This window comes from Centropristis striata, chromosome 21, assembly GCF_030273125.1.
Source record: "Centropristis striata isolate RG_2023a ecotype Rhode Island chromosome 21, C.striata_1.0, whole genome shotgun sequence".
Lineage (NCBI taxonomy): Eukaryota > Metazoa > Chordata > Actinopteri > Perciformes > Serranidae > Centropristis > Centropristis striata.
Genome location: NC_081537.1, coordinates 3,614,607 through 3,634,334, shown reverse-complemented (window position 1 = coordinate 3,634,334; position 19,728 = coordinate 3,614,607). Strand labels below are relative to the sequence as shown.

Genomic DNA, 19,728 nt, shown 5'->3' with positions numbered 1-19,728 from the left:
ATGAAATCTATTTCATCTATCTGGTTTTATGACTTAATAAACTTATTGGGGCTGAGATGGATCAGACAAAGAAAATAAAGGAAACATTTATTGTGACTTTATTGAATCTGGCACCCAACAAATACCCCATTACAAAACAACTACAACTAATAAAAACTAAACTAAAACTAAGCATTTTCCAAAAAATAAAAACTAATTTAAAGAACTTGAAATGAATGAACTTGAAAACAAAAATTGACAACACAATTAAAATTGTTATTCACATCCATCTGTTTGTGCTGCATGTAAGCTTCTTCCCTCCTATATCTGTGTCTGTATATATGTCTAACCATGTTGAATGATTAAGTTTCTTTTTCTTAAAATAACTATTTCTGTGTCTCTTTATATCTCAGTGTACATCCATGTATTACCCAATATACACTTTGTATATTAACACTACGCATTAACAGTATTACACCTCATTGTACATCCCACTTTCACACACAACCTCATTCGGCCAGAACTGAAAAATCTACTTAATCTCCCACTATATGAATACATGCTTCCTATGGGCACTGCACTAGTTGTTATTAATTACATCTTGTGAGATTTGTCATGATAACTTCTGGTTTGTTTTTGCATCTGTACCGCACTCTAGTGGTCGACTTTAATAAAACCTTTAGGGGATGTTTTGGGATATATTCTGCATGTTTTGTGCTGACTGGCCCATTGGTGTAATCTACTGATGTTCTGAGTCATGCAATGTTAAACTTCATTGGTCAGTATCTTCAAAAAGACGTTTTAGGTTTTTTGGCAACTTTTGATAAGCTTGTTTGAATATATGATCCACAGAAATAATGTAAATATATCGTACACATAAACGATGGGCCTTTTTTTATGTGGTTTAAATAAGTGTTTTCTTGTCATGGGGCTGGATTCTCAAAGCATTCTTAAGAAAAAAACGCCTCTTAAGTGCCACTTTTTTCTTAACTTTGCTCTTAAGACAATTTTTCAGAAGATTTGGTATTCATGAAGAAATTCTTATCTTTTCTTGAGTTGTTTTCTTAACTTTCTTCTTGAGTTTTTTCTTAAGATAGAACTTGAGAACAAATGAGATTCTTGAAAACAAAGTTCTTAGATTTCTTCTTAAATTTCTTCTCAACTTTAAGAAAAGCCCTCAGCAGTCTAAAAACAGCTTGATAGTCTTGATATTTATTTACTTGAACACATTTGTATGACATGTATTTGATTTCTTTAATATTTAGTTCAGCCCTAGACAATGTGTTAACAAGTTTTGTTAATTAAAGTTGTAGTTTTTTTGTGAATGTATCACATAAACCTTATTTTGGAAGTTGACATATAATGTAAATGTCCTTTCAGTCTGTGTGACATGTCGGTTTATTCCTAGATTACACTACAATATACTCTTAGTGAATAACAGAGGCAGTTGTTGTATTTGATGCTACTTAATTAATCACTATGAACATATTATTTAAGTAGGCAAAGTTACTGAAACCACGTCCTTATTATTACTTTTAGATGGAAGTTATCATGTTATTGTCACGCGAGTGATCTTAAGGTAAAAATCGTCCTAAGTGAGAAAACTAAGAAGTTCCTAAGACATACGACAATTCTTAAGAAAAAAATGGCGAATAGCATTTAAGAACATTCTTAGGAACATCTTTTTTTTTTTCTTAAGTTTTATCTTAAGAACATTTTTGTGCATCCGGCCCCTGGTTTGCATTTGTTTCCTGTTTCCTGGAGAGCGTGTCCGATTCTCCAAACGAGAAACATCATCCACTGCAGCTTATACATCGTACAAAACAATAAAATCAGCACAAAAACAACAACAGGGTTTAACGATTAGAAGCTGGGATGTCAATGAACCGATCAAATGTCAGATAAATAAGAAGATGATGATGATGATGATGATGTCTGGGTGGTTATGATGGAGGAAGAGGACGCTGCCAACAATCAGCAGCCATGATGTATGTCATCATTAGAGTGGAGCAAGCAGCCCCGCCCACAAGCTGGGGTCAAAATACCTGGACTGGGGTCAAAGGTCAACAACCAGGACGGTTTCATGCAGCACTCACATTCTTTTAAATGTCTGTTTTATAGACATTAAGCCCGTTTTGAGGTACAAACCTGCTGTTACTGCAGATTTTAAAGGTTTGTTCCCAGCTTTAGCAGCAAGTGGTGATGCAAATTAAACTGTACAGCTGCTAGTAGCTTTAGGATGGATGCACACTATAGAGCAGGGGGGGGCAACCTTTACTAACTAAAGAGCCACTGTTGGCCAAAAAAAAGAGAGAAAATCGCAGAATGGAGCCGCAAACTTTATATTGAGCCTAAAATGAAAATTAAACCGCCTACCAACATTATTAATAGTCATATTGAGCATTAATTAACATGATTTTGAAAACTAGTCTATCAAGGGGAACTCAAAATTAAACTCAAAGTTGGCAAAACTTAAAGGTTAAGGCGCCGGAGAGTTTCGTAAGCTATGAAGCACATTTTAGTTGACTTAAATGTCAAAACTTTTTTTAATATGCTGTAAAAACGCAATACAATTGAAGAATACAAATAACATTTTTTTTATGTATATATATATATATATATATCATATCAATCGCTTTATAAAATACAATAAATTATTACTTTTAAGAATAAATGTTATGATGAGACTGTTAATGTGGAGTAAATCAAATATACCATGAAAAAGTAGTTAATACTCCAATCACTATATCACTTTTCCATTTATTTTAAACACAACTGTAAATGACCTTTAGCAAGGTTCCTATTGGTGTTTTTGTTTCATATAGATTGTTTTTCATGTTTGTAAAACACCGAGAAAATATACAATGTTGCGATGCTTTTATTTTGAAAAGGTGCCGTCCAGTGTGAAACGGGTGCTTTTATTTTGAAAGGTAGTGACAGGAAATAACAGGTGGAACGGTTAAATGAAACACGTGAATAATAACGAGTGCGCCGCAACTCATATAAAGTTGATATAAAGTATCAAAATGTTTCTATAGTGGCTGACTGACAGGACACAATAAGGTTTGTTAAAGTTTATTTTCTTCTGTTATATATATTAGTGGCTATATTTGTTGTCTTAGCTATAGTAAAAGTGTTTGTTAGCTCTTACGGTGGATTCACACGGTTACCTAGGTCAGCTATTCTCAACCTTGGGGTCGGGACCCCAATCGGGGTCGCGAGATGATTTCTGGGGGTCGCCAAATCATTTTGGAAGTCAGCTCTGTCTCCACTGTGTTAAAGTGTTCATGTGTTCATGTGTTTTAGTCTTTTTGGTCACTTAAGGTCTTTTTTTGGTCATTTCGGGGGGTTTTTTGTCATTTTGTGTCTTTTTTGGTCATTTTGTGTCTTTTCTTTGTCATTTTGTGTCTTTTTTTAGTCATTTTGTCTTTTTTTGGTCATTTTGTTTCTTTTCTGCGTCATTTTGTGTCTTTTTTTGGTCATCTTGTGTCTTTTTTGGTCATTTTGTTTCTTTTCTGCGTCATTTTGTGTCTTTTTTTGGTCATCTTGTGTCTTTTTTGGTCATTTTGTGTCTTTTCTTGGTCATTTTGTGTCTTTTATGATAATTTTGTGGTGAATTTGTGTCTTTTTTGGTCATTTTGTTTCCCTTTTTCGTCATTTTGTGTCTTTTTTTGGTCATTTTGTTTCTTTTCTGCGTCATTTTGTGTCTTTTTTTGGTCATCTTGTGTCTTTTTTGGTCATTTTGTGTCTTTTCTTGGTCATTTTGTGTCTTTTTTGATAATTTTGTGGTCAATTTGTGTCTTTTTTGGTCATTTTGTTTCCCTTTTTGGTCATTTTGTGTCTTTTCTTTGTCATTTTGTGTCTTTTTTTGGTCATTTTGTTTCTTTTCTGCGTCATTTTGTGTCTTTTTGATAATTTTGTGTCTTTTTTGGTCATTTTGTTTCCTTTTTTTGGTCATCTTGTGTCTTTTTAGCCATTTTGTGTCTTTTTTTGGTCATTTTGTTTGTTTTTTGGGTGATCTGAACTGTGTGTGTGAGATTGTGTTCAGTGAGTCGCGGACAACATGCATGTTAAATTGGGGGTCGCGACTCAAAAAGGTTGAGAACTACTGACCTAGGTAACTCGGGTATACGTAAATCGCCTTCAAAATAAAAGCACTGCGGTTGTATTAATTTCTAATTTCTGGGTCTAATTTCAAGGACAGCCAACGGGCCGGATGTGGCCCGCGGGCCGCCTCAATGCCCAGGTCTGTTCTGGAGCCACAGGTTGACCACCCCTGCTATAGAGGGATAAAAAATAAAAAAAGCATGAGTTGCACAGGAAGCTCCTGTAGTGTGCAGGTTACATGTTTAGTAAGGGTCTGGGGGTTTAATGGGGTACAGGTAGAGGGCATGACGTCACATACGTGCTGCATTCACCACTGCAGAATGGAGAATACCTCTGAATACAAGGGCTGGACAGCCTTCTGGCCTGACGGATCTGAAAACAACAGTCACAGTTACAGTCAGCCACAGAGGCCTTACTGCCCCAACATGAGCCGCTGAGGAGGGGCAGTTAAAGAAAGGTTGCTCTTAAAGTGACAGTACGTGCTGTAAATACTCCTGTGTTGAAATGTTCATTAGGAAGGAGGTGAATCCTGAATTTCACATTATTTTATTGAGAGTAAATCTGCCCACAAGAGAGAATTAGTTAGACCAAAATAACAGCAGCGGACGGCTCCTCTCTCTCTGCTGCAGGACAGAGAGATACAAAAGATCCTTCTCTAAAATTATCAAAAAAGATGTGAAATTACCAAGAAAAAAGTAAAATTGCCCCCCCAAAAATATGTCCAATTGCCCCCCAAAAAAGATGTAAAATTGCCCCCCAAAAAAGATGTAAAATCACCCCAAAAATATATAAAATTACCAAAAAAAGATGTACAATTATAAAAAAGGTGCAAAATTACCCAAAAGAGATCTAAAATTATCCCCCAAACATATGGAAAATGACTAAAAAGATATGTAAAATTACCACAAAAATATGTAAAATTACAAAAAAATTTAAAGAATTAACCATTTTTTTAAATTATCCCAAAAAAAAGTAAAATTACCAAAAAACCCAGCAGTGGACATCTCCTCTCTCTCTGTTGCAGGACGGAGAGATTCAAAAGATCCTTCGCTCCTATTATTATTATTATTGATATTATTATTATTATTATTATTATTATTCTCTCCTACAGCCATCAGGCTGTCTCATTCTAACAGAGTAAACAGACTCACTGGTGTTACCCTCGGGGAGAAATAAAGTCATTTTAAATTGAATTTAATAGAAAAAAAGCTGTAAAATTACCCAAAAAAGATGTAAAATTACCCCCAAAATATGTAAAATTACCAAACAATGATGAAAAAATTACCATTTTTTAAAATGACCCAAAAAAGATGTAAAATTACCAAAAAAGATGTAAAAATTACCCAAAAAAGATGTGAAATTACCCAAAAAAAGTAACATTGCCCCCCCAAAAAGATGCAAAATCACCCCAAAAATATGGAAAATTACCCTCAAAAGATGTAAAAATTGCCATTTTTTTAAATTACCCTCAAAAGATGTACAATTATCCCAAAAAATATGTAAAATTACAAAAAAGATGTAAAATTACCCAAAATAGATCTAAAAGTATCCCACAAAAACATGTAAAATGACTAAAAAAATATGTAAAATTACCCCAAAAAACTGTAAAATTATCCAAAAAGATGTAAAATGACCAGAAAGAGATGTAAAAATTACCATTTAAAAAATTAAAATTACACCCCAAAAGATGTAAAATTATCCCCCCAAAAAATATGTAAAATTACCCGAAAGAGATAGAAAATTATCCCAAAAAATATGTAAAATTTAAAAAAATATATAAAAATGTATCGGGGATAAATAAAGTAATTTTGATGTGATTTATTTGATCTAGCTGCTGTTTAAGGACAACAAGTTACCATTTATTTAAATTGCCGCAACTCTTTAGAATCTGCTCACCACTGCTGTGTTTCCACTGCAGCTCTGCTTGACTCGACTCACTTTAGTTCCTCGTCCCTTATCTATAATATATCCACAACTTATGTCAAAACCAAAAAAGAGCAAGTGGAGTTAAGGAGAGAGGAGGAAAAGCTGCATTACAGACCAACAAACTGGTTCAAAATCCAGATCACCTTTTTCTGGCCAGAGTTACACTTCCATCTAAAATTGTTACAGCATATAAATGTCAATCGTTTTATTTTATGGTAGCTTATTTAAACGTTAAACGTATTTGGGGTTGGCATGTGGATTTAAAAATTGATTTCAAATTGAATTGAATATACTTTTTTTTGTAAAATTACCAACAAATATGTAAAATTACCAAAAAAGATGTAAAATCACCAAAAAAATTTAAAATGTACCCAAAAAACATGTAAAAATTACCAAAAAAAGATGTAAAATTATGGAAAAAATATGTAAAATTACCAAAAAAATATGTAAAATTACCCAAAAAAGATTAAAAATTACCAACAAATATGTAAAATTACCAAAAAAGATGTAAAATTACCAACAAAAATGTAAAATTACCAACAAATATGTAAAATTACCCAAAAAAGATGTAAAATGTACCCAAAAAAACATGTAAAAATTACAAAAAAATATGTAAAATTACAGAAAAAAGATGTAAATTAACCGAAAAAAGGAGGGGAGGAGGAAACTCTTCAAACAGGGAGAAAAAACTGAGGGAGAGTAAGAATAGAGAAAATGGGTAATGTGTGTGTGTGTGTGTGTGTAAAGAGAGAAATGACAGACATGCTCGCTCAAAGTGTAAGGTGTGTTGAGACAAAACTTTGCAAAAGAAAACACATTTTATCAGGTTTTGAAACTCTTGATTAAATACATTAAATACACAATAAATCTTAAAACATAACATTTTCTAATCCCCTAATGTCTGATTTATATCTGCAATAATCCTGGAGTCCGACTCTAACTGAGCATGTAAATGATCTAAAGATTATTGATCCATGAATTAAAACTTGATAAACCGTCTGCTGCAGTAAATCCTCCCGCCACATGGTGGAGCCACTGCACCTGATCAGACAGAAACCACTAATAAACAGCTCCTTCTTACCCCCCAAAAGATGTAAAATGATCCCCTAAAAATATGTAAAATTACCCAAAAAAAGATGTAAAATTAGCCAAAAGAGATCGAAAATGATCCCCCCAAAATATGTAAAATTACCCAAAAAAAGATGTAAAATTAGCCAAAAGAGATCGAAAATTATCCCCCCCAAAAATATGTAAAATGACTAAAAAAATATGTAAAATTACAAAAAAATATAAAAATTACTTTTTTTTAATTATCCCAAAATAAAGATGTAAAATTAAAAAAAAAATGTAAAATGACCCAAAAGAGATCGAAAATTATCCCCCCAAAAATATGTAAAATTACTAAAAAAATATGTAAAAATATATAAAAAATATATATTTTTTTTCATGTGGAGTGACTGTATGGAAGATGTTCTCTTAACTTGCTTGTGTTTTGTGTATTTGCATCTTAATATGACCTTTTTATTATTTTTGTTACAGCATGTGTCTGTCTGTTGCTATTCCCAATTTTTATATGTTCTTATACAAACCTAAATGTTCTGCTGTTAAACTGAAAAGCACATAAATTAAAAGTTACTGAAAATCATAATGTTAAAGGTTCATGTTCTAACTGGAACAAAAATGTGTTTCCCTGTTTTGATTTAAAGGTTCTGCTCTTGGTTAATACAGTTAAAAATGCCTGTAAAACAGAAAATCATGTGTTTTCCTTGTCTGACTTTGAGTGACAGATACGTACAGTGTTAGCGGAGCGTCCGGGGCCCCGTTGAGCTACGATGGCCCCTGAGATGGCCTTGATCCAGCTGTGCATGTCCTCTGGACTGTCAGCCTGAAAACAAGCAAGAGAAAGTATGTTAATTTTTCATTTAGTTTGATTTTTTTTCAGATGGAAAATTACCCCAAAAAAATATGTAAAATCACCCCGAAAATATGTAAAATTACCAAAAAAAGGTGTAAAAATGACCATTTCTGAAAAAAATGACCCCCCAAAAAGATGTAAAATGATCCCGAAAATATGTAAAATTACAAAAAAAAGGTGTAAAAATGACCATTTCTGAAAAAAATGACCCCCCAAAAAGATGTAAAATTATCCCCAAAAAAAGATGTAAAATTATCCCCCCAAACTATGTAAAATTACCCAACAAAAGAGATCTAAAATTATCCCCAAAAAATATGTAAAAAGACATGTAAAATTACAAAAAAGGCTGACAACAAGCAAGAGAGAGCATGTTAATGTATCATTTACTTTGATTGTTTTTCAACAGATGTAAAATTACCCCCCCAAAAATGTAAAATCAACCCCGAAAATATGTAAAATTACCACAAAAAAAAATGTAAAAATGACCATTTTGGAAAAAAATTACCCCCCAAAAGATGTAAAATTATCCCAAAATAAAGATGTAAAATCATCCCCCCCAAAAAGATGTAAAATTACCCAAAAGAGATCTAAAATTATCCCCAAAAAATATGTAAAAAGACAAAAAATATGTAAAATTACAAAAAAGCCTGACAACAAGCAAGAGAGAGCATGTTAATGTATCATTTAGTTTGATTGTTTTTCAACAGATGGAAAATTACCCCCCAAAAGATGTAAAATTATCCCAAAAAAAGATGTAAAATTATCCCCCAAAAATATATAAAAAGACAAAAAAAATATGTAAAATTACAAAAAAGGCTCACAACAAGCAAGAGAGAGCATGTTAATGTTTCATTTAGTTTGATTGTTTTTCAACAGATGGAAAATTAACCAAAAAAGATGTAAAAATTATTATTATTATAATAATTGTAAAATGATCCCAAAAAAAAAAGTAAAATGATCCCCTAAAAATATGTAAAATTACCCAAAAAAAGATGTAAAATTAGCCAAAAGAGATCGAAAATTATCCCCCTCAAAATATGTAAAATTACTTAAAAAATATATAAAAATTACATTTTTTTAAATTATCCCAAAATAAATATGTAAAATTACAAAAAAAAGATGTACATTACCCAAAAGAGATAGAAAATTATCCCCCCAAAAATATGTAAAATGACTAAAAAAAATATGTAAAATTAAAAGCAAAACAATTAAAAAATCCCAAACCATTATGACCTTGGTCCAGACGAGTGCATCACTTATAAGTGTCCTCTGGAAACACTTCTGTTGTGCTGTGGTCTTTGTTTTCTAAATGCTGTTCTTGTGTTGTCAGATTGATGAAGATGTTTTCTCAGTTTGCTTGTGTTTTGTGTTTCTGCATGTGTTTTCTTTAGTTGCAGCTCTGTGAGCTCTCAGGGTCTTTAATCACCATCCAAACGCCAAAACAATTCAATTCTTACAGAAATCTCCAGCATGTCAGAAGTGTATGTGTTACCTGTACGTAGAAGGTTCTGGAGCTGGTGACCATTTCAAACAGGTTGTCCCTCATCATCGGCTCACTGCACAACGAAGCAGCAGTTATTAACAATCAGCTGTGATGTATAAACATTAATGTGTATATATATATATATATATATATATATATATATATATATATATATATATACATATATTATATATATTCAGCTGCTGACTGACCTCTGTTTACACTCCTGGACTTTGTGGATCTCCTTCAGTGGGATGACTTTCAGTGCTTCTCTCTCCTGCAGGAACAAGAGAGGAAACATTAAATAAACATGCACAGTTATGGTTCCTTCACATCTTCATGACTCACATAATCTTCTGTGTGAAGATTTTCCTGTGTTTGTTTTTCTTTTCTGATATGATTTTGATCGACTTGAACTGGATGTATGAAAAAAGTTAACAAAGTTGAAAACGAAGGACATTTTCACTATAATTTTAGTTGGTTTTAGTTAGTTTTATAACCACAAAATACAGTTTCAATTAGTTATGTTTTTTTTTTTAAACTCTCATTTTTATTTTTATTTCAGTTAAAAATTTTTTTTCAATTCTACTTTTCGTTATTTTGTTAGTTTTCGTTAACTATAATAACCTTGACACACACACACACACACACACACACATTCTTGTACTTCTATCTTTGTGAGGACCCTCATTGTAACAGTGAAATCCCTTGCAAGGTTATAATAGTTTTGGATTTTTCATTAGTTTTAGTTTTGTGAATTTTTGTTTTCAAATTCAGTTTTTTTTTTTAGAGTGATTTGCTAGTTTTAGTTTAGTATTTATTTTTATTTAAATGCTTTAGTTTTAGTTTAGTTTTTATAGTTGTAGTGTTTTGTAATGGGGTATTTGTTGGGTGGGAGATTAAAAGAGGTCACAGTAAATTTTGCCTTTATTTCCTTTGTCTGATCCATCTTCATTATGAATGAAAAAAGTTGACAAAGACGAAAACGAAGGACATTTTCACTCTAATTTTCCTTAGTTTTAGTTAGTAACCATACAATACAGTTTCAGTTAATTATCTTTTTTTTTTTTAACTCATTTTTATTTTTGGTTTCTTTAACATAAACCTAATATAACCTTTAACCCTTAAACAAAGTCTGAGCTCTCAAAAAAAGCCTTTAAAGAAGTGAGGACCGGCCGAAATGTCCTCACTCTGTTGGTTAAAAAATGTGTTCTGGTCCTCACTATGTAGGAAGGACAAGAACACACACACACACACACTGAGTAACACTCTAGAAATGTTTTAATCCCCCAAACAATAAAGTCAATTCTAAGGAATATGGATGCACAGATAGCAGCAGAAATCCCAAGTGTGTGTCTGTGTGTGTGTGTGTGTGTGTGTGTGTTGCAGTGAGGCTTTTTGCCCTCAGTTAGTTGTGTGTCTGTACACGCAGCGGCATGTGTCCTAAATACCTCCTCATATGATCCACGTGTGGACAGATTAGCAAAAGAGACGACCGCAGGCTGTCTGATGGACACACCCTGTGTGTGTGTGTGTGTGTGTGTGTGTGTGTGTGTGTTCTTGTACTTCCTACATAGTGAGGACCGGATCACGTTTTTAACCAACAGAGTAAGGACATTTTTTGCAAAGTGAGGACATTTCGGCCGGTCCTCACTTCTTTAAAGGCTTTTTTGAGATTTCAGACTTTGTTTTAAGGGTTAAAGGTTACAGTTAGGGTTATTTTTGGGTTAAGGTTGAGCATTTAGTTGTGATGGTTAGTGAAGGTTAGGTGCTCAGGAATTCACATATCGTCACCCTGTTAAAATAAACATCTAACTCATTTTTTCAAGTTTTGCAGGAAACACAAAAAACTTCACCAAAAGTGTAACATATGAAATTTATTGATCATTTCACTGAAAAAGGATGCAACAAAGGTTGGCTATTAGCATAGTAATAACACTGTGTGTAAATTATGTAACTTAAGAGAAACAAATGACTTAGGCAATTTTTTTGAACATGCCTTTGTGACTTAAGCAAGATATGGTAACACTTTATTTTGAAGGTGTCTACATAAGAGTGACACAAGCCTGTCAGAAACATGACATGACAAGTATCATGAGCATTAATGTCACTTCAAAGTGTCGTTAATGTTCATGACACATCCCATGTCATGTTTATGACACGCTCATGTCACTCTTATGTAGAAACCTTCAAAATAAAGTGTTATCATATCTTGCTTAAGTCACAAAGGCATGTTCAAAAAAAAAAAAAAGTCACATTTTATTTTGACTTTAATAAATCCGCTTAAGTCACACACTTGACATAGACCATTATCTTAAAGGGGTAAAATCACATGATCTGATCAACTGAGGATGAAGGTGATTTTACCATAGGTGGCAATGAGGAGATGATTTAGACAAAAAAAAAAAAAAAAACATTTTTGACAAAAAATTACTTTGGGGATTATTTTAACAGAGTGATGTATTCCAATGAGGGTCCTCACAAAGATAGAAGTACAAGGATGTGTGTGTGTGTTTTTTTTTTTTTTTTTAAAGGAATAACTAACAGACGTGTTTTCTCACCAGGTCAGACTTGAAGTAGCTGACAGCGTTTTCATCCAGCATGAAGTATCTCCTCTTCCAGTTCTTCATCTGAGGAGCAGAAACACAGCGGTCAACATCAGTTTATCCATTAGTTTTGTCCTCTGTGGAACTTGTGATGTGTTTTTTTTAGATTTGAGTGGTCTTGGTGCAGAATAAGAGGATAAAACATCTGTGTCAGACCAGTACATGTAGTGGTTTAAAATTGATCCATAGAATTTTCATTTCTGAAAAGAACGAAGGGCAGCTGCTGCATCGTTCAGGCAAGTAACAAGGTTATAAAAGCGATATAATATAAAAGCGATTAAGGATTTTTCATTAGTTTTAGTTTTAATTTCGCTGTCAATATTTGTTTTCAAATTCAGTTAGTTTTAATGAGTTTTAGAGTGAGTTTTAACACAGAAAAGACATAAAATGACCAAAAAAAAGACTCAAAAAGATGTAAAATCACAAAAAAAGACATAAAAAGACAAAAAAAGGACAATTAAAAAAAAAAAAAACTTGGTAAGAAACAAATAATCATCAGGTCACTCTGCTCGGGCCAGTTCATCGCTGCTGGCAGCTTTAATTCATCTTGTTTCTTACCAAGATAAAAAAAAACTTTTTCTGTCTTTTTTTTTGTGTTTTTTTGGGTTCATTTTATGTCTTTTGTGTCTTTTTTTGGTCTTTTGTCTTTTTTTGTGTGTCTTTTTGTGTGTTGTTTTGTCTTTTTGTGTCTTTTTTGTGTTTTTTTTTTCTTTTTATGTTTTTTTCTTGTCTTTTTATGTCTTTTTTTGGTCATTTTATGTCTTTTTGTGTCTTTTGGTCTTTTTTGTGTCTTTTTACATCTTCTTTTGTTCACAAAATGACCAAAAACGACAAAAAATTTACAAAAGACATCAATTAAAGCTTCAAGCAGTGATGAACTGGCCCGAGCAGAGTGACCTGATAATTATTTGTTTCTTACCAAGATAAAAAAATCTTTAGATTTACAAGTGTTACATAATTCATCTTGTTGTAAGAGTTAATTTCTTATTTTTTAAGCGTTCAACATGCTTATTTCTAGATTTAATAATCTTAATTTAATAAATCTTGTCAAGGTAAATTATCTGTCCATGCAGCAAGATCATTTCCCTCAGATTTACTGTTTGATCTGGTTTTAGACTAAACACCTTTTTTGCAGTGTATACTTTTCTCATAGTCCATCATGTGACTCACCACGGCGCCCTGTTTGACGCAGTATCCGGTCTTGATGACGGTCTGGTCCTGCGCCCCTCTGGACAGGAAGTAGGGCAGCTGGTTCTGAGCTCGCTTCAAGCCTCCACGCTCCGCCTCGGTCTGCCCCTCCCCCTGCTCCTACAACACACACACACACACACACACACACACACACCTTCATGTTTATGGGATGTTGAGCTCATAAAACTCATAAATAGTCAAAACAAAACATTTTATGTGTCGCACATGGATGCAAATAATTTACAAATCCATCAAGCAGCATTAGTATACTGCTTTAATAATCACATTACAGGTACATCTCAGAAAATTAGAATATCATGAAAAAGTTCAATATTATCATAAATTTATCATAAATTTGTATTTTTTGTCTTAATTTTACATTTTTTTCTGGTAAATTTATGAGTTTTTTCTCTAAAATTTTTTATTTTTTTTTCTCACATAATTTGCGATTTTTTTCTCGTAAATTTGTGATTTTTTTCTCATAAATTTGTGATTTTTTATCATGATTTTGTATTGTTTTCTCTTAAATTTGTGATTTTTTTTTCTTGTAAATTTGAATTCTTTCTCATACCTTTGTTAGTTTTGTTGTTGCAATTTTGATGATTCTGGCTTAGAGAAAATTGAAAACACAAAACTCAGTGTCTCAGAAAATTAGAATATTGTGAAGAAGTTTGAGATTTTTTTCTCTCGTAAATTTGTATTTTTCTCATGAATTTTTAGATTTTTTTATCATAAATTTGTATTTTTTGTCTCAGAGTCTCTGACTCTTAACCCATTTAAGGCGGGAAAGCATTACCGCATTTCTACCATTACAGGCGGGAAAGCGGATACATTGTTTTGTAGTATTTGTAGTTTTTTCCATCTATTTTCGGTCTCTTGGCCAATGAAATGCATCAGAATACATGTGGGAGTGTCGCAATGCATCATGGGACTTTTCCAGAACTTGTAAATCATGGTGAAGACGACTATAGCGGAGGGAGCTCAGATATAACAGCTATAAGCTCTCAAATACTTTTTGAATCTCATTTCTATCTGCTACAGAGGCTGAAAAATCTATTATTTAGTAGGAAGAGTTGACACTAAATGTGTTAAATGTAACTGTGTTTTTAGTGTTTGTGTCTTTCAGTCATAAAAGTCAAACCAGCCGCCACTCGTCTGTGTTGCTGCGTGTCGGCTCCTGAGTTTGTGGCTGCATACCAACACTGACAGGACAAGACCTGCTGAGCTGCTCACAGCTGCCAGTGTGTGTGTGTGTGTGTGTGTGTGTGTGTGTGTGTGTGTGTGTGTGTGTGTGTGTGTTACCTGCGTTGCGGTTTTGATCGGGACTCCTCCTATGATTTCAGTCCTGTAGGAGACCTGTTTCATGGCTCCCAGTACTTCCTGAGGAGTCTCTGTGTGGGCGGTGTGGCCCTCATCGGGCTTCGGCACCTAAACACACAACAGATTAACAACAGTTAACAACATACTTTATTAAACTAAATATTTTTCACTTTTATATGAATGAACAATATAGCTATAATGAGGCACAATTCATTTGTTTTAAACATATTTTTGATTCACAAATTCATTACTGTAATGTGTCCAGATAAAAATGTCATGGTTTCCCCCATAAATATATATACATATACAATAAATATTTAATAAACTTCTTAAAAATGAATACACATTTGTTTAAAAATGTATAATTTAACAGAATATAATCACACATAATTGTTTTTAACAATGTATAAAGAACAAAATCTGAATGAAAATTGATGAGAAAAAATGGTTAAATGTTACGGTAATGATAGAATTGTTTGCATTAAAATGTATATATTTTAATAAAATACATTAAGTTTATACCAGCTACCCTTGAGCATATTTAAGTGCTTGTCAAAGACAAAAAAAAACAACCTTTTGTTGTTTTTTTAATTTAAAAATGTGTTACGGTAATGAATTTTGCTCACAGTGTCCCTAAAAATGTCAGAAAAAAAACCCTTAAAATTGTTTAAATAGATTATAAAGTAATGCACACGTCTGGACACACTTGTGATATTATCATGTTATTTCAAGATAATGATAATTTCACATTATAACGTTATGACGTGGAATTATCACATTGTTTCATGTTTTTAATGTGATATATAGCATTAGCCTGCTAGCCCGTATCAATCACATTGCAATTAAACAATTGAAACACGTTTTAGTTGCTCTCTCTCAAAGGCACCGAGTTGGTCTTGGTCCTGCTAGCCAGCTAACGTTAGCATGCTAACGATCGCCCGCTAACGCTAGCATGCTATCGATCCGCCGGCTAGACGTGTGCATCACTTTTAAGTGTCCTCTGGAAACACTTCTGTTGTGTTGTGGTCTTTGCAGCACGTTTTCTAAATGCTGCTCTTGTGTTGTCAAATTGATGAAGATGTTTTCTTGTGTTTTGTGTATTTCCACGTGTTTTCTAAAGTTGCAGTTGCTGTGAACTCTCTGGGCCACCGTACTTTTCCCCCCACAACACTCTGTTAAGCCTGAACTGAACTTTATCTCCCTGATGGGTCATTTTTTCCATCTGCTGCAGCCTGAGGCAGAAGACAGAGTGGCCTACAATAACAGGAGAAACAGGGTCACCTATTGATCCCTCAGTGTATGTGTGTGTGTGTGTGTGTGTGTGTGTGTGTGTGTGTGTGTGTGTATGTGTGTGTGTGTTTGTTCTTCCTACAAAGTGAGGACCGGGACACGTTTTTAACCAACAGAGTGAGGACATTTTTGCAAAGTGAGGACATTTTGGCCGGTCCTCACTTCTTTAAAGGCTTTTTTTTGGAGATTTCAGACTTTGTTTTAAGGGTTAAAGGTTACTATTAGGTTTATTTTAGGGTTACCATGGTTACCTTAGAGTAAGGGGCTAGGGAACAAGGTTATTATAGTTAACGAAAACGAAACGAAATAACCAAAACTAGAATTGAAAAAACATTTTCGTTAACTGAAATAAAAATGAGAGTTTAAAAAAAAAAAAAGACAATTAACTGAAACTGTATTGAGTGGTTACAAAACTAACTAAAATTATAGTGAAAATGTCCTTCGTTTTCGTCTTTGTCAACATTTTTCATACATAATGAAGATGGATCAGAGAAAGGAAATAAAGGCAAAATTTACTGTGACCTCTTTTAATCTCCCACCCAACAAATACCCCATTACAAAAAACTACAACTAATAAAAACTAAACTAAAACTAGCAAACTCACTCTAAAAAGTTGTTAAAACTAACTGAATTTGAAAACAAAAAATCACAACGAAATTAAAACTAAAACTAATGAAAAATCCAAAACTATTATAATCTTGCAAGGGAATTCACTGTTCCAATGAGGGTCCTCACAAAGATAGTAGTACAAAAATGTGTGTGTGTGTGTGTGTGTGTGTGTGTGTGTGTGTGTGTGTGTGTCTCACTGTAATCTTGGTGGCGTTGTTGAGAACACTGATCCATTCCACCAGGTCCTGCTGGTCGTTGGCCTGCAGGTAAAACTTCCTCATTCCTGCATTTATAACTAGAGAAAGAGAAAAAAACAGAGGAACAAGTGTTAACGTGTTGGTTATCAAAAGTATCGATGCTAAAACGTTGTATCCGGATACGATACTCATTTTCAAAAGTATCGATACCTAGCCAAGGAATGAACACTTAAGTTAAGTTATTGTTATTTTTTTTATCAAGCTTGCCTAATATTGTGCACAGCATACAACCTCAAAATATTGTTCGGTAATGCTCTATATTAAGGTCCTTGTAATAACCATTAATTAACAAGTAATAAGGCCCTTGTAAGTCCTTAGAAGATGCTTATTAACATTATTGTGTGTTTATAAGCTTATATAAGTGTTAATAATGGCATTACAAACACCCATGACCCACCCATTATGTCTTTGCCATGCCTTTATTAATCTTATTTTGTTTGCTTATTGATATTAAAATAAACTTTATTGCTCATCTATTATAAGTTAACTATAATTTAACTATGCTTTTTGCAACTACCGGATCTAAAGCGAGAACAATGCCTTATTACTTGTTATTAATGGTTATTAAGGACCTTATTATGAAGCGTTACCTATTATTCTAATTGTTGTTTATTGTATTTATTTATTTTCTGCACTACCTCAGACCTGAAGCTTGTTACCATAGTTGCAGTTTCTTTTTGCACAACTGTTTTTATTATAAATATTTAACCTGTGGTTCTGTTCATTTTTAAAAATGTTTTATTATTATTATTTTTTATTAATTTAAACAAAACACAACATAAGTCACCAATGGACAAACACAGTAAAAAAGAAAAAAGAGAAAGAAAAAGAACAACAACAAAATCACAAAACCAACCTAAATAAATAAATAAATAAAACAATAAATAAGAACTTTAACACATTAAATAACATTAAAACTAAAACTAGACACAAACAAACAAACAAACATCAAACATAATTACCACATTAAACATACAGTAGTCAGTAAACTTAATAACCTAAGAGAAAATATTCTGTTCTGTTAATTTTTACATTTTGTCTTGTTAATTAAAATATTTCTGTTAAATTTTGGGGTCTTTTTTTTTTCATCCTTGTGGTATCGAAAATGGTATCGAGTATCGAATATTTTCCTGAGTATTTTTTTATCAAGCTTGTCTAATATTGTGCACAGCATACAACCTCAAGATATTGTTCTAATAGTTATTGTTTATTGTATTTATTTATTGTTTGCACTACCTCAGACCTGAAGCTTGTTATCATAGTTGCAGTTTCTTTTTGCACAACTGTTTTTTATTATAAATATTTAACCTGTGCTTCTGTTCATTTTTTAGTTTTTTTAATTTTAATTTTTATTATTAATTTAAACAAAACATAAATCACCAATGGACAAACACAGTAAAAAAGAAAAAAAAGAAAGAAAAAGAAGAACAACAACAAAATCACAAAACCAACCTAAATAATTAAATAAATAAAACAACAATAATAAACAAGAACTTTAACACATTAAATAACATTAAAACTAAAACTAGACACAAACAAACATAATTACCACATAAAACATACAGTAGTCAGTAAACTTAATAACCTAAGAGAAAATATTCTGTTCTGTTAATTTTTACATTTTTATTGTTAATAAAAATATTTCTGTTAAATTTTGGGGTCTTTGTTTTTATCCTTGTGGTATCGAAAATGGTATCGAATATTTTCCTGAGTATTTTTTTATCAAGCTTTCCTAATATTGTGCACAGCATACAACCTCAAAATATTGTTCTAATTGTTATTGTTTATTGTATTTATTTATTTTTTGCACTACCTCAGACCTGAAGCTTGTTATCATAGTTGCAGTTTCTTTTTGCACAACTGTTTTTTTTATAAATATTTAACCTGTGGTTCTGTTCATTTTTTAAATTTATTTTTAATTTATTTAATTTATTATTAATTTAAACAAAACACAACATAAGTCACCAATGGACAAACACAGTAAAAAAGAAAAAAAAGAAAGAAAAAGAACAACAACAACAAAATCACAAAACCAACCTAAATAAATAAATACATAAATAAATAAAACAACAATAAATAAGAACTTTAACACATTAAATAACATTAAAACTAAAACTAGACACAAACAAACATAATTACCACATAAAACATACAGTCGTCAGTAAACTTAATAACCTAAGAGAAAATATTCTGTTCTGTTAATTTTTTACATGTTGCATTTTTCTTGTTAATAAAAATATTTCTGTTAAATTTTGGGGTCTTTGTTTTTATCCTTGTGGTATCGAAAATGGTATCGAGTATCGAATATTTTCCTGAGTATTTTTTTTATCAAGCTTGTCTAATATTGTGCACAGCATACAACCTCAAAATATTGTTCTAATTGTTATTGTTTATTGTATTTATTTATTTTTTGCACTACCTCAGACCTGAAGCTTGTTATCATAGTTGCAGTTTCTTTTTGCACAACTGTTTTTTTATTATAAATATTTTACCTGTGGTTCTGCTAATTTTTTATTTATTTATTTTTATTATTAATTTAAACAAAACACAACATAAGTCACAAATGGACAAACACAGTAAAAAAGAAAAAAAAGGAAGAAAAAGAAGAACAACAACAAAATCACAAAACCAACCTAAATAATTAAATAAATAAAAACAATAATAAATAAGAACTTTAACACATTAAATAACACTAAAACTAAAACTAGACACAAACAAACATAATTACCACATAAAACATACAGTATATCAGTAAACTTAATAACCTAAGAGAAAATATTCTGTTCTGTTAATTTTTACATGTTGCATTTTTCTTGTTAATAAAAATATTTCTGTTAAATTTTGGGGTCTTTGTTTTTATCCTTGTGGTATCGAAAATGGTATCGAGTATCGAATATTTTCCTGAGTATTTTTTTATCAAGCTTGCCTAATATTGTGCACAGCATACAACCTCAAAATATTGTTCTAATTGTTATTGTTTATTGTATTTTTTTTTTTCACTACCTCAGACCTGAAGCTTGTTACCATGTTTTTTATTATAAATAT

At 32.0% G+C, this 19,728-nt stretch overlaps 1 protein-coding gene across 4 annotated transcripts in view; it reads right to left on the bottom strand.

The window, feature by feature from the left end:
- Positions 1–19,728, bottom strand: part of plekha1b (pleckstrin homology domain containing, family A (phosphoinositide binding specific) member 1b) — a 40,446-nt gene that overhangs the window by 5,997 nt on the left and 14,721 nt on the right. For 2 of the 4 annotated variants that reach the window (XM_059324162.1, XM_059324165.1), the window contains exons 5-11: positions 16,624–16,721; positions 14,510–14,635; positions 13,187–13,324; positions 11,972–12,040; positions 9,623–9,687; positions 9,420–9,483; positions 7,808–7,897 (exon numbers count right to left, since the gene is read on the bottom strand). In XM_059324162.1, coding sequence (XP_059180145.1) covers positions 7,808–7,897; positions 9,420–9,483; positions 9,623–9,687; positions 11,972–12,040; positions 13,187–13,324; positions 14,510–14,635; positions 16,624–16,721 — 650 coding nt within the window. Of the gene's footprint in view, positions 1–4,384; positions 4,459–7,807; positions 7,898–9,419; positions 9,484–9,622; positions 9,688–11,971; positions 12,041–13,186; positions 13,325–14,509; positions 14,636–16,623; positions 16,722–19,728 lie in introns of all 4 variants that reach the window. The other 2 variants (XM_059324163.1, XM_059324164.1) reach the window with 2 other exon arrangements.